The 15,570-nt window shown below is 38.4% G+C and overlaps 1 protein-coding gene across 1 annotated transcript; it reads left to right on the top strand.

Annotated features, from left to right (window-relative positions):
- Positions 1 to 295: 295 nt before the first annotated feature.
- On the top strand, positions 296 to 3,180 carry LOC132039486 (uncharacterized). The gene is made up of 3 exons (XM_059429959.1): positions 296 to 526; positions 619 to 965; positions 2,946 to 3,180. The coding sequence occupies exons 1-3, from the start codon at positions 296 to 298 to the stop codon at positions 3,178 to 3,180; spliced, it is 813 nt and encodes a 270-aa protein (XP_059285942.1).
- The last annotated feature ends 12,390 nt before the right edge of the window (positions 3,181 to 15,570 follow it).

The raw sequence follows: 15,570 nt of genomic DNA, 5'->3' as shown, positions 1-15,570 counted from the left end.
TATACGCTAGTAGAGAAGACCTGTTGTGCTTTGACCTGGATTGCCCAAAAATTGAGACACTACCTATCGGTGTTTACCACTCACCTCATATCCAGAATGGATCTGCTGAGATACATCTTCCGGCAACCAATGCCCGTAGGAAAATTGGCTAAATGGCAGATGCTACTAAGCGAGTTTGACATTGTGTATGTAGCACAAAAGGCAATCAAGGGTCAAGCTTTAGCGGATTTGCTGGCAAAAGTCTCGTCGATGATGAACTAGAACCATTACGGACTTTCTTCAAGACGAAGAAGTGATGGCTATGGAAGAAGAGGTGGCAGAACCATACTCGGGCTGGAGACTGTTCTTCGATGGAGCAGTCAACTACAAAGGATCAGGCATTGGGGCGGTGTTGATATCAGAAACAGGGCAACACTATCCAATGGCCGCAAAACTCAACTTCAGATGTACCAACAACATGGCGGAATACGAAGCATGTATCCTCGGCCTCAGGATGGCGTTGGACATGAACATACAGGAGTTGTTAGTAATCGGGGATTCGATTTGCTCATAAATCAAGTAAAAGGAAATTGGGCAACCAAAAATGATAAGATACTCCCATATGTGAATCTAGTATAGAGATTGTGCGAGAGATTCAAGAGTATTGACTTCAGGCATACCCCAAGGGCTCAGAATGAGTTCGCAGACGCATTGGCTACAATAGCGTCTATGATCCAGCACTCTGTGAGTACCCACATTGATCCATTAGAGATCACACTAAGAGAAGAACATGCTCATTGCGCCCATGTCGAGGCCGAGCCAGATGGCCAACCATGGTATGCCGACATTAAGGCCTACCTGGAAAAAAGAGAGTATCCCCCAGAGAGTTCAGCAAATCAAAAGAAGACCATCAGGAGATTGGCTAATGGTTTCTTCTTGAACAAGGAAGTGTTGTACAAAAGGACCCCTGACCTTGGGTTGCTCAGGTGTGTGGACGAAGAGGCTACAAAATTGCTAAAAGAGGTGCACGCAAGGGCATGCGGACCCCACATGAATGGATTCATCCTTGCTAAGAAAATCTTGAGGACGGGATATTATTGGATGACCATGGAGCATGACTCCTGTAAATTCGTGCAAAAGTGCCATTAGTGTCAGATACACGGGGATCTGATCAAAGTTCCCCCCACGGAATTACATGCAATGAGCTCGCCACGACCTTTCGTGGCATGAGAAATAGACGTCATAGGACCCATCGAGCCTTCAGCCTCCAACGGACATCGCTTCATCTTAGTCGCCATAGATTACTTCACTAAATGGGTGGAGGCAACTTCCCACAAATCAGTGACCAAGAAAGTCGTGGCCGACTTCGTCAAAAACAATCTAATATGTCGTTTTGGTGTGCCGGAATCCATCATCACAGACAATGGTGCCAATCTGAACAGCCATTTGATGAAAGATATCTGTGAGCAATTCAAAATCACCCACAGAAACTCTACCGCTTATCGGCCATAGATGAATGGAGCCGTAGAGGCTGCCAACAAGAACATCAAAAGAATCCTGAGAAAAATGGTCGACAACTACAAGAATTGGCATGAGCAGTTGCCTTATGCTTTGTTGGGATACAGAACGACAACCCGAACTTCCACTGGAGCCACCCCGTACCTCCTTGTCTATGGTACTGAGGCGGTCATACCCGCAGAAGTGGAAATCCCTTCACTCAGGATCATCCAAGAGGCAGAGCTGAAAGATGCAGAATGGGTTAGAAATCGTTATGAACAACTGGCCATGATAGAGGAAAAGAGAATGGTGGTGGTATGCCACGGATAGCTATACAGACAAAGGATGTCTCGAGCCTTCAACAAGCGGGTCAGAACCCGACTTTTCCAAATCGGACAACTCGTACTCAAGCGAGTCTTCCCTCACCAAGAGGAATATAAAGGGAAATTCGCGCCGAACTGGCAAGGACCATACATGGTTAGGAAAGTACTTTCAGGAGGAGCCGTAGTCCTAGCCGAGATGGACGGACAAGAGTGGCCCAAAGCCATCAATGCAGACGCGCTCAAGAGATACTACATTTAGGATTCCATTTGCTTGTAATCGCATTATTATTTCCTTGTAATCGTACCTTTTGCTTGTAATCATACTCCGTAATAGAATAGGAGAAAAATAAATCATCTATGTAATGAACTACGCAATGACCTGAATTCCCCCACGGTGGGATACGTAGGCAGTCTATACTGGACCCGGTCGCTTTATTAGTAAACCAAAACTCAATTACTTTATTTTGAACTACATTCGACCTGAATTCCTGCTGCGACAGGATACGTAGGCGCTCTCGAGCTCGGTCGTCATAAAAGAAAAACCAAGAAACCCTTAGGAAACCACAGAGACAATAAGGCAGGAAAAGTCAACAAGATCAAGCTTGTAAGGGTCGGCACAAGAATCAGGCAGCATCAACCCTACACTGGGGCAGAATTTTTGAGGGAACGTCAAGAATTCCTATCGAAAACAGTCAACAAAGAAAGAGATAGATTAAAGCAATACACTGGGGCATAATTTTTTGAGGGGACCTAAAAAATTCTTGCATAGCAAGACAAGACAAAGGTCACTCAGAGCAAGTCCTGAAACCGGGGCAGAATTTTTGAGAAAGATCTCAAAAATTCTACCAGTACGAAAGTCAGCAATCATACCTCCGGGAAGAACCAGAGAACCTCGTTCGAAGAAAACACACGTCATGACACATAAAAATGAAACAAACATTTACTTTAAGGAAAAATAACATGCGTTTTATAAATTTTTACTCTGAATTTTCAAAAAAAAAAATATAGCATAATTACATCCCAGAAACATCTCTCGAAATACCGAGCTCAAGAGGGTTCGAAGGAGCATCAAGAGGAGACACCAGATGGGAAGACAACAACGCTAATCGGCTTCTTAGGAAACTCACAATTTTTCTATGGATGCAGGTTTTTCTTTTACAGGACAGCAGACACACCACCAACCGGCTTACTCACAGCAAAGGCGGAAGGCAAAACTCAGCCCAGTGGAGAGAGACCAAAAGGGTCACGACAAAAAATAGGTAATAAAGACACATCTGGCCGCAAGGGTCGCAGAGCAAATGAGCGTAAAGACGAATCCGACCAAAAGGGTCACACAAAGGGTGAACAGCAAAAAATATCAGACCAAGAGGGTCACAATTGATGAGCATAAAGATATATACGACCAAAAGGGTCATGACAAGCACAAAGGGCATAGCCGGGCATATCCGGCCACAAGGGTCAACAACCAATACAATGGATGAAAGAAAGATTATCCAGCCACAAGGGCCATAATTGTCATCTGCATGCCAAGAGGGCCATTCATTTATTTTTGCCAAGAGGGCCATTCATTTATTTAAATTTCTAAGAGGGCCATTCATTCAAACAAGCCAAGAGGGCCATTCATACAAACAACCAAGAGGGCCATTTATTCAAACAAGCCAAGAGGGCCATTCATACAAACAGCCAAGAGGGTCATTCATTCAAACAAGCCAAGAGGGCCATTCATTTATTTAAATTGCCAAGAGGGCAATTCATTCATACAAACAAGCCAAGAGGGCCATTCATACAAATAAACCAAGAGGGCCATTCATACAAACAAGCCAAGAGGGCCATTCATATCAAATTGCCGAGAGGGTCATTCATACAAACAGCCAAGAGGGCCATTCATCTAAAATTCCATGAAAGATATCTGCATATTGTCAAATCCAGGAAAAGGCACACAGCCGCCAGAAAGAAGCCGGCTTGCTGAACCAGATCCAGACAAATTGCGGAGCAAATATGAAACTTTTTCTTGCGCAGCCGGTCAAAATAGCGTTCCCATTAGAGTCAAGCTCTTCGTCCGGGATTTGGAAGCCACCTAAACTCAGACTTAGCCATAATTTGTCTTGTTTTTATTTTCTTTTCTTAAAAATCGCAACCAGTCAGACACACACAGGGAAATTTGAAAGTATTCCTACATAAGGGACATATTCTTCTCCAACGAGTTGAACTACATGTGACCTGATTCCCAGAGACTAGGGATATGTAGGCGAACTCAAGACCAGAGGGTCGGTCACATTCTAACAGTCGTCCGAAAAACCCAGTCACAACACTGAGGGTCTCAGGATTTTCCTTCTAAATCACTTAAAAGTCTTTAGTTGAGTCGAACTACAAGTGGCCTGAATTCTCATATAACCTGAGATATGTAGGAAACCTAGAGACCAGGGTCCGGCCACATATGTGAAAATTGCATGAAAAGATAAAGGGTGAAATGAGCCGGGTCAGTCAAAAATTAGGGTTAGTCAAATTTCGTTGCTCAGGGATGGTCCCGCCATCCCCGAACACCGAAGGGGCAATTGTTGACACCTAATTTTTGACCTCCCATAATTTACTTTAATTACTCAGAGTCCTTGAAAAATAAATAAAATAAGCTATGCACCTTAAAGGGTTTAAATAATTTTTATAAAATTGCTCAGAACAATATTTTGCTCCTTTAAATTGATGAAAGGTTTTTCATGACATCACAAAGTTGTTTAGAAATTAATTGGTATTTTTATGACATTTATAAGATACTTATTTGATTTAATCAAAGAGAAAAGGGCATTTTGTTTTAAAATAATTATTATTATTTAATTGTTAAATTGTCAAAAATCAAAATTAGCAAATACTTTATTCCCTTTAATCCATGGAGTTTGAGTAATTTAAATAATTAACCATTTCACCCTTTAATCTTTAATTTTTGCATAATTGTGTGATTTGTCAAAATTTATTTATAATTATCTATAAATGTTTTAATTAGTTAATTAAGTGGTCCTTATTGCAAATTGATGTTTAAATTATTTTGTTATGGCCACAATTAATTTGGCCAAGTCATGGTTCAAGGGAATTTGGGGTCATTTTTGTAAAATTAGCCTCTTAATGGCCTTGATTGAAATAACCAAATTCATTGGTTTAAATTAATCAAGGTCATTAATGCAATTTAATTTTTAAACCTGCTAATTAGGCCAAATATGGCCATAATTGAAATGACCAGCTAAATTAAAATCAATTAAGGCCAAATTTGGCCATAATTGAAATAATTAGTTGGATCAGAATCCATTAGGGCCATGTTCGCAATTTTAGGCCCATTAACACAATTTGGCCAATTTTTAAACTATTTTTTGTATCATAATTATGTCCTAATTTTATCTATAGTTAAAATATTATCAATTTTATATTATTATATATATATATATATATATATATATATATATATATATATATATATATATATATATATATATATATATATATATATATATATATATATATATATATATATAGGTATATATATACCTTTTACATATATATATGTATACAAAATAAAGGGGCCTTTTGATTTCTTAAAATGCGGATAAGTCCCAAACAAGCCGAGACCCGGCCCAAATGGTTAAAAAACGTTAAAGGGGTATACCCCCCCCCCCCCCCCCCCCCTTATTTCATTTTTCATTTTTAGAAAAAAAATCCTACCCCTTCCCTTTCTCTCTCTTCCTCTTTCTCGTTAAAACCCTAGCGCCGCCTTGGTTTTCTCTCTCTCTCCATCCTAAAAATGGAAAGATTAAGTGTATGTGTAAGACACGCAACTATTACATGTATTTTTGTGTAAAACATTTAAGTTTGTCATCTACTCATGATTTTTAATCCAAATCGGTAATAAATCTTTTTTTTTTATTTTCTTTGAATTTTTTGTCTTGATTATTTCTTGATTTTTGCTTGTTTGTTGTTGTACCTTGCTTGAATATCATTGGTTGAGGTTGAAAGGATCGATCAAGCAAATCGAGATTCCATCCATTCATTGTTTGAGATAATCATTAGATGGTGTAGATTTGACAAAGTTTAATTTTTGAGAAAATATGTTTGTCCCACATCGTTTGTTTGAAGCTTTAGACGATTTTTGGGGTTCTATAAATAGAACCCCAACCCCCTTTACAAAAAAAGTTTTGAAAGAGGAAAGAGGTCTTTTGGAGAGAAAGTTCCGAGTTTTTGAAAGTTAAAAATTTTAAAAGAGTTTCAGAGGTTGGAAAGATTGGTGAAATTCAAAGAAAGGCTAAAAACATCGAATTTTAAGCCTCTATTAGTAAAAATTTTAAGACTTCACTAGTTTGAGGTCTTTCTGAGTTTAAAAATTTTATTTTCTCTTTTGTTTTGAGTCTGTGTGGCTGAGTGTGGTCTTGGAAGCACAAAGGGCTTTCAAATTCATTTTTGACCAAGGCTGCACCATTAAAAGGTAATAATCTATCCTTTATTTATTTATTTTTTTAGTATTGCTTAGTAGTTAAGTCTATATGATAAATAGCTTGTTGATGTTAGTTGGTTGTTGTTTGCCTTTGGTTCAATTAAATAGATGTACTACTTGGGTACTGTTAAGATGCATTAGCTTGTTTTAGATGTAGAGGTTACTTCCTTTATTTTCAAAGCATATGTTTGACATTAATAAGTAGTTCTTGAGATAGACTGAGTGTATATGTTTCAAATAATGTATTGTTTGTTTAGATATGGTTGAAACAGACTTCATGTGCTCTGTTGCATGTTGAGGGTTCCTATCTTTGCTGTCCAATACTTAAATATGATAAGAATATGATCATATGAGTCATGATAGTAATTTAGTGAACTTTTAAGTTAACACGATCCTATTTGAATGTAGTAGAACATTAAAGTCTTTGTGATGATATAATTGAAGCATTTGAGGCAGTTGCTTTTACTTGAAAAAGATTATGACATTTTGATTTCCTAAATTTGTTCTTTTATGGGTTTGTATACTTTTCTAATGTCAACTGGATAACATGAAGTTATGATTGGGATAAAAAGAGAAAAGATCATGATCAGGTTAAAACAAAGCTTAAGGAACCTAGGCATGTTTATAAGAAGTCTTTGATAAGTGTCTAAGGCATTTAGAGTTAGGGGCCTGCTTGCATTTGTGTGGGTCTAAATCTTTCCAAGTCTATTTGAATGTGTTTGAATTAGTCAAATAATTATGAATAGTTGTATGTTATGCATTAAGGATAATTTTAAAGCAGCATATCCCAGAATAGGATAGAGAAGTCTAAAAAATGAAGTTTTGGGATTCAAGTTCTTTCATGAGATAAAAGGTCCTTAAATGGTGAATTAGGAGCTAATAAAGGTCCATAAAGTTGTAGAAATCATTTTAAAATAAAGTAGAATACTATATGTCACTAGCAGGATTATATGCCCTGTTTGCTTCATTTGAATAGAATTCAGCTTTGACATTCATATTATCAGACTCTTTTTTTTTATATCTGGTTCATGCTTGAATTTTCAAAAGGAGTCTAAGAGGATTAAAAATATGGTTTGAGTCCTAATGAGCTCTTAACTACTTGAAAATGATTAATCAATTGGAAAAGGAATTGTTTTGAACCTGGAGGTTGATGTTCAATCTGAACTTGAGCTTTTAAGTGATTTAAGTGTTAAACTTTTTCAAATATTAGTGTCTAAAGGGATTCAACCTGGCTTTGCATAGTAAGGATCCTAAAACTGAGTTGATTAGAAGCTGTTAACTTATGTGATCAATTAGGGGTCTAAATGAAATTTAGTTTAAGGGGGCAGTGTCAAACCACTCTTGTCCATAAGTTTTTTTGGTGATTGGCATTTGGTATGGGAATAAGGTAAAGGGGGTGAGCTTTGCTTTGGGAGAGTAAAAGGTGAGCTTAGGCATGAAGTGCCGATAGTGAACAGTGGGGCCTTTGATCCCTTTTTACTGGAAGTAAGTAAGGATCAGGAAAGGGATAGAGAGGTGGTGACCTCACCCTATCCTGTTTTCTCTTTCAGGACCCTGAGGCTTCCTTGTCTTCCTGAACCCTGTTCTCATGACTGTGGAGGGTCCATTGAGACCTGGGGATTGGTCAAGGGTGGTTTGTCATGCCTTGGGGAGTTCTTGAGATTTCATGTTGCTTAGAACTAAGTTAAAGTAAAGGGTAAAAGTCTGTCATATTTTTGTCATGATTAGGGAGGTCAAAACTGCCATTTGCTAAGTATCAAAGAGGTAAGTTACTCACTTAGTGTTTCAATTCATGTTTTCTTTTTTTTTTAGAAGTTTGACTTTTTGAAGTTTTTTGTTTGCTTCGAGGAATATGTTTAAAGCTAGTGTGTATTTATGTGTGGACTTGATCATGTGAATGTACTAATCTGGTCTGAACTTAAGGAAAGACATTTAGTTAATCCGAAATTGGTAAGAACCTTTATTTCTTGAACTAAACTGTGACACCTAGACTTCACTGGGCATTGTAGTATAACTTAGATTAAGAGGGAAAAATTATGATCTGTCTAGTAAGGTTTGATACTATACTATTAGTATTTTTTTTTTAAATCCTGTCGTATATAGAATCATGGGGATGAAACAATTGAGTATTGTATCTATTCTAAAAAATGTATAGTGTTAGGCTAGAATTGGTTTGATGTTACTGTTTAGGGATATAGTGAGCACTCTTAAAGGCCGTGTGAACCACTTTGTTTAGGATGGTCTTTTCAAGACACCTCAAAGAGAGGGTAGGGAAAAGTGAGGCCTAGTTTGGCTCATAGTATCTACCCCCCAAATGAGGGGTGTCATGACCAGCCTATAGACCATGGGGGGCATTCTTGTCTTGAAGGTATATTGGCTTTCCTTAAATCCCATCTTTTTTGAAGATAAAAAGGAAGTTAGGAAAATTAGCTTGTTTAAAGGTCTAGAGGTAATTTATAAAGTCAAGAATAAGCAAACTGGTTGTTTCTTGAGGGAGATCTTTGCCTTCCTTTAAAGAGAAATGAATTGCTTTAAGATTATAGGTAATGAGTGTCCTGTTAAGAATTTAGAGAGTCTGAATCTATAAAGATTTGTTTTGAGCTTTATGCCATTTCTTTTGAGGTTTGTTGACATACACAGTTGGTTGTTTCTCTTTTACTCCAAGTGACAACTCATGTGAAATGTTATGGTAAATATGCTCTACTGATATTGTACTAAAATAAAGATTCTTTTCTGAGGTCCCTTTTTCTGAGAATGTGAAGTTGTATAGTCTCAGTTTCATTTGGTGTTGTTTGGTCTAAACCTCTTAATGCTCTAATCCTGTTTTGGGTGATTACAAGTCATAAAACTTTCCTCTTTGTCTGCATTTTTTTTTTATTGTGTTTCTGTGATCACATTAAGCAATTCCAGTTTCCTGCTATAGGGTTGTTAACATATAGGGGTTGATAAGTCACTTCTTGGATGTGTACAAGAGTTAAAGTTAGATTTTAATAGTTTGGTTTCTTGTCCTTGAACACTGATTTTAAGGGACAATATTCAATTGAGTAAATGGAATGATCTAGAGGTCTGAAAGTTGAACATATAAGAGTGTGGATATACATAGAATATGTATACAGTTTTTAATAAAAAGGAAGGAGAATGCATACATAGAATATGTATACAGTTTTTAATAAAAAGGAAGGAGAATGCATACATGGTATACACTTGGTATACACATACCATGTGCATATCATAGGTATACTGGGTATATATATATATATTAGAGGATGGGCCAGTTATAGTTAGCATGTATGCACAGATAAAAGAGTATGATTTGTCCATGCTACTTATTTGACTGAGTACCTTGAAATTGTTATACATATTCTATGTGCCTCATTGTATTACAATACATTTGCCCTTGTCTTTGTCATGATTCCCGAATTCATTTTAATGTTACTTGTATTTAAATTACTTCCCATAAGATGATGCTTGTGCACAACTTTGAGACTCTGGTTGTATACTATGGCAACACTAGTTTTTTTGAGAGTTTGAGGAGGTTTTGGGGATAGGTCTAGCCACTCCCCGATATCCAGCCATGCCTGGAGTTCATGAAATCCCTTGGAACTTGTGCGGTGTCGGGAACAAGGGTGGTGACAACCTTTTCCCATTGGTATGGTGTGATTTGGAGTTTCCAGTGAAGCATAGTGTATGATCAAGTCTTTAATTGTGCACTTCCAATCAAATGGGATGTGTGTGTGTGTGTGCATATATATATATAGTTATGCTAGTATTAGGTTCACCAAACATAGACTAATTCGATTCCTTTTCCTTTTTTCCCCTTCTCCTACTACACGACCATTTGGGCCAGAGTCCAACCAGCCTAAAGGCCCAATAGGAATATTCTTTCAAAAACTGTTAAGCCCAAGAAAGGGAAGCTAATATTATTGAAGGCCCAGCCATGGGTGAGAGAATGGCATTCTTTTCAACCATGTGGGTAAAACTGGTCTCTTAAGGGGTTTGGTACACCCCTAACACATCTCCCTTTCTCCTTAAATTTTGGTTTGACAGTTTCCTTTTTGGTTGAAATGTTGTATTTGTACAATTGTAAAAAACTCACATTATTATTCGAATCCTTTATATTTGGACTGGGCATCTTAGGTGAATGGTGCATATGCCGTTTAGTTCGACCTTAGGCCCAAACGCGATTTTCAAAATTCAGATTAACATAAATATTTTCCAAAAGAGAATAAAACGGCTAGAACAGTAAGGGAATAAAAAAAATCAGTTTCATCTTTACCAAAAAAATGTGTTGCTATCATTTTTTTTCAAATCAGGCTTTATCTTTCCAAAACTAAGAAAAAACGCCTTTTCCAGTTATGGGTTCAGTTTTCAAAAGTTCTATTTTAAGTCTAGGCAGAAAATGGGTTTGAAAATTCTGTGTAAATGATATGCTTTACCAAAAAATGAGTTCTTTCCTTTTAAGCTAAAAATCAGACCAAAAATAGTTTCTAGGCATACATATATGTAAACCACTTGTATTAAAACATACACGTTCTTTTCTGGAAATAATTAAGGAAAACGATAGAGTTTTGAGGGCTAAGGCCCAAACCAAAAAGATCATATTTTAGGCCCCACTTAACCAATTTTTTCAGAAAAAAATAAGTGCAAATATGTTTTGGGCTTAGCCCAGTAACTGAAGAAAATGAGAGATTTTGGGCCAAAGCCCAACAGACCTTAATCATTTTGTAGAAAAAAAGGGCGTAACTTGGGCCTAAGCCCATGCCAAAATGTTATTCTTATATTATAAACAAATTGGTTTTTAAGATAAATTCCAGGATCAAAAAATAAATTTTGACTATATAAACCAAACTCTTGTAAATTAAATCCGCGTGAACTATTTTTAAATAAGTAAAGCTTTAGATAAGGACGTTCTAAAAAAGGTATTAAACGGATTAACCCGGACTATGTGTGAGTCAGGCATGAACAAATTTATTTATCCCAAATCTTTAAAAGACTTTTTACCTTTACAAAAACTAACAATATCCTTATATATGAAAGGAACTAATTATATCCGATTTTTATCCGAACTTAAATACCGTATATGTAAAGGGAATAGAGTCAATTCTTTTTTAAAAAAATAATATGCAAAATGACAGACTTTTTCGGGAAATAAACACCAAATAAACAGTTTATGCAAATACTCACACATTAGAATTCGAAGGTCAACCGTATAGTACGGATCCTTAATACTAGGGTGCCTAACACCTTCCCTAGGGGTTCACCAGAATCCTTACCTAGAACTTTGGATTAAGAAGGATTTTTCACGGTGTGTGAATAAATCCTTCAAAACTGATTTTCCTAATTTTCTAAAAATTAGGTGGAGACTTTTTTAAAACAAAGTTCGAAAGAGCACCAACGATTTTGAAGTAGCTTTTTCGAGCGGTAACCCCGCCCGCGAAAATGGAACCGTTACAATCGCGGTCTATCCTTCACTAAAAAATCGAAACACCCTTTCTTTAGAACACGTTGAATGTTAAGTTGGTGTGTGGTTACCCAACGGCCGACAACGGTTCACCCCGAGTAGTCCGCTTGGGTCCAAGGTCAATTCGAAAAACCCACTCTTGCATATGCCTAGGTTAGAGCTAAGTCAAATCCAAATATGAAGTAGACCAGGTGGTTTGGATATTTTAGACGTATCCAAACCCGATAGGAAGACAACCTGGTGCATCTCGGGCTATGACCCAAAAAACACCCATCTCATATTATGTGATATTTGAAAACATGTAATGTGCCTATAAATGGAACCATTGCCTAGTGGTGGAGGGGGGGGGAGGGATCATCCTCGACTTCTGTTTTGTAGATATCAATCAACTTTAATTTTGATATGGCTTTAACTACACCAGAATTGCTGCGTATTTGGTGGGGCCAAATGTCCCCGGACGAGAAAAAGGAAATTTCATGTCATTTAGGAAATCTGACATCCATCATGACTATGACGGGTTGCAAGGAATTGATTGAATTAATTATCGAATTTTGTAACAGAGATAGGATGGTTTTCCGAGTTGGGGACGACGTCGAGATAATGCCTACCTTATAGGAGTTCTGGGACGTGTTGACTAGTGTGGGTTCAGGATTGTAAAGAAGAAAGAAACTCGACCAAAATACCTTAATCCCAGAAAAACCTGCCTACTCCCAAATTTGCAAAATGCTTTCCTTGAACTACGCCAATTGGGCCTATGGTCCAACCATACCCTTTACAGAGTTATACAAAAGGTTTGGAAGCCCAAATGGATTTGTGGAACATCCCAGGGAGTTCAAGACTTATGCCGAATGGACGGCCACTAGAACTTTAGCTTTCGCCATTTGCTTTCTAGGAACCATGGTTTTTTCCAAAGATTGGTCGTTAGCCATAGACACCCGAGTCATTTCGTTCAGCCTTGCTATCTTCTACGGCATAACCCAACAAGAGGAAATTAAATACTTTGAACTAACCGTAATCATCCTAGCTGATTTGTACCGAGCCTTGAGCCTCTGCCGAAACCATTACAAATACTTCCAAGGTTGTAACTTACTCCTATAATGGCGGATCCTTAAGCATATGATCAAAGTTAGGAGTGAATAGCACTTAAGTAAGCCACGAAAGGGATGGCCTTTTGGATTTTTGCCCAAACTTCGGGGAACAAAACAAATAAAGTTGGACATTCACCTTTTTTAGGTTGAAAGAAGAAAGCATTCAATGGATGTTCCACGACTTCATGTTCGATAAAGTTGTGGTTAAGGGTAGAAAGTGTCCATTCTTACCACTTATGGGAATTCGAGGAATTCGCCTGCTAGGGTCTTGAGACAATTTAGGAGGATCCAAGTCATACCCCAGGTCGGAGACATAGGAGATTTTATCATTAACTATGACATCGGTAGACTGCCGAGGGCTTTCGATTGCATACGAGAATGGAAGGGTCGCATGATTTAGGGTCCCGATACCTTAGCCGAAGATCTATTTCATCCAGGTTGTGTTATGGAGTATAAAGATTTGTTCAGGGCCGAGTTACAAGGTACACTTCCTCCCAGACCTATTCTTTACAGTTGTTTGCAAGATAAGGATTCGCAAGCCGAGATTCGAGCCCGTTTGGTTCAGAGAACAGCTGGCGACAGAGGTGCCAAGTATTTAGAGAAGATTGAGCATGACAAAGCTGTCATAGAGAGTCTGAGACATGAGTTGGATCTTACTAATGACTGTTTGGTTGAGCTCAATGATTGAATGGAGAAGACTTCAGATGATGTTGCTCCACTGACTTTCACACAGAAGGGATCTCTGATGGAAGCCACTTTGACATCGGCCCATCTTCATATCCAGACTACCGCCGAAAAGCGAAGAAAGCCATGACAGATTGATATTGGGCTTCATTATCCACACCGGAGGACGCTTTTTCTGATTTACTTTATGCACTGTCTTTACTTTATCTTTTGTACCACTTCGAGGAAGAATATTATTATTAATGATTATGGGGCAATGGTTTGATTCAAATGACACATTTATGTTTCAAACGATTAGTATGCTTAGGAATGCGAGTAGTGTAATTTTATAAACTGCTTTGTGTGACTTAGTTGCTTTCATATGTTTCGCCTAAATGCTTAATTGATTTGAAGTATTGTCCAGTCTCCTAAAGAAAACAATGAACAAATCTACTCATACTAAGTCTAGCAACCTTCTCAGAATCTGAAGATGAACACCAAGAACGCACCAGAGCTGGAAGCTATGAGAAAGAATGAGGTCTTGCTTGGCCGAAAGATTCAGGCCCACGAAAAGCAAATCCGAACAGTCAAGGCCAAGATTAAAGAAGCTGATGAGTTAATTGATTCGGCAGAAACCAATTGAAACTCAAGGAAAGAATATCATGGATAAGGGAAAAGAAATCCTTCCCGATAATGGAGGAGTCTGAGGAGGAGGAAATGGAATCGAATCCGCAAAATCCCACCTGGCCATCAAGGGAAGCTGCGTCCACTGCGCTATTAAGCCCAAAAAAGAAAGGAACTTCTATTGCGCCATCAAGTCCCAGGGGAGAACCCGACGAACGGATAGAGTATGTCCAACCATCTTGGCCTAAATAGTGGGATATTGCGCTCAAGGCATTGGATTGTCCCTACCGCGTCTCGCCTTAGCATGTAACAAGCGGAGAGATAATGATCAATTTTCGAAGCAAAGGGATTGTCAGTATCAGCTTTGACAGGCTGCCACCGTGTGCTCCAGTCTTCGCGCACAAGAGATCCCTTTATCTCCAGGATCAAGCGAGACACACCATCAATGAATGTTTGGCCTTCAAAAAAAGGCTTATCGAGCGGATAGATAAGAAAAGCATCACCAAGATGTGGGGCCCACAGTCACTTTTGGTCCACGAGAACATCTCCCCAATCGAAGGGATTACGCTGAACACTTATATTTGGCGTTATGACTTTACGGTATTTATGGACTCTTACGCCAGCATCTTCTAGAAGTTGGTCAGCATCGGGAAGATTAGTCTCATCAAACCTAGAAGGGCTCAAACGGAAGGGGTTGGCTGCAGCAAAACGCATGTCTACCATTCTGGGGCTTTGGGGCATGACATAGAAGAATGCGAGGCATTCAAGTCTGAGGTGGAGAACCTGGTCCACAAAGGCGCCATTTGGTTGGTGCTCCCACCTCAATATTAGAATTTATGGCTTTTAGGGCCGGGAAAGCGTTGAACGGACAAACAACCTGTTTTGACCTCAAAAGAAAGGTCACCTTTTGGGTAGTCTTAGGGGATCCCATTTTTTGTACTTAATACAGATTTGTTCCCCCCTCCCTTCCATTTTGTGTACGGAGAACGCCGACCTGATGTCCCGAGAAGGGATATGCAGGAAGCCCCTGTCAGGCCTGGTCACGGGTAGGTTTTAAGGTAGGGAATCTTATCTTATGTAAATTGAACTATGGAAGGGCCTGATTTCCCGCGGAGGGATACGTAGGCAGTCTATGTAAGACTCGATCCCTATATATTAGAAATATTAAATTTCCCTCACGTAACAAAGCCCAAGTACCCAAGACCCGGTACAAGAGATCAATTGAGCATTTAAATCAAACATATAATTATTTATGTGCTAAGTGTTTTTAACCGCCATCTATGTGTGATATCTTGATTATCTTTCTATTACCTAATGAACTAACTCTATTTGCCTTTGAGTTATTCTTTGCTTATAGAAAGAGAGGTTGATTCATGTTCACACTGGTATACTTCACCAGATCCAAAGCTGCAATAACATCCTTAGCCCAACAAGATAAAGGCAAAGCAAAAATGATTGGTA

Source organism: Lycium ferocissimum, chromosome 12 (genome assembly GCF_029784015.1).
Source record: "Lycium ferocissimum isolate CSIRO_LF1 chromosome 12, AGI_CSIRO_Lferr_CH_V1, whole genome shotgun sequence".
Classification (NCBI taxonomy): Eukaryota; Viridiplantae; Streptophyta; class Magnoliopsida; order Solanales; family Solanaceae; genus Lycium; species Lycium ferocissimum.
Note: the sequence above shows the minus strand (reverse complement) of the source record. Positions and strands in the feature narration are given on the sequence as shown.

What these genes read in the sequence shown, in the direction of transcription:
- LOC132039486 (XM_059429959.1), top strand. Translation starts at nt 296, where the DNA reads ATGGCTATGGAAGAAGAGGTGGCAGAACCATACTCGGGCTGGAGACTG. An exon ending in TGAACATACAGGAGTTGTTA is followed by an intron (nt 527 to 618) that starts GTAATCGGGGAT and finishes AATCTAGTATAG; the next exon opens with AGATTGTGCGAGAGATTCAA. An exon ending in CCTGACCTTGGGTTGCTCAG is followed by an intron (nt 966 to 2,945) that starts GTGTGTGGACGA and finishes CTATGGATGCAG; the next exon opens with GTTTTTCTTTTACAGGACAG.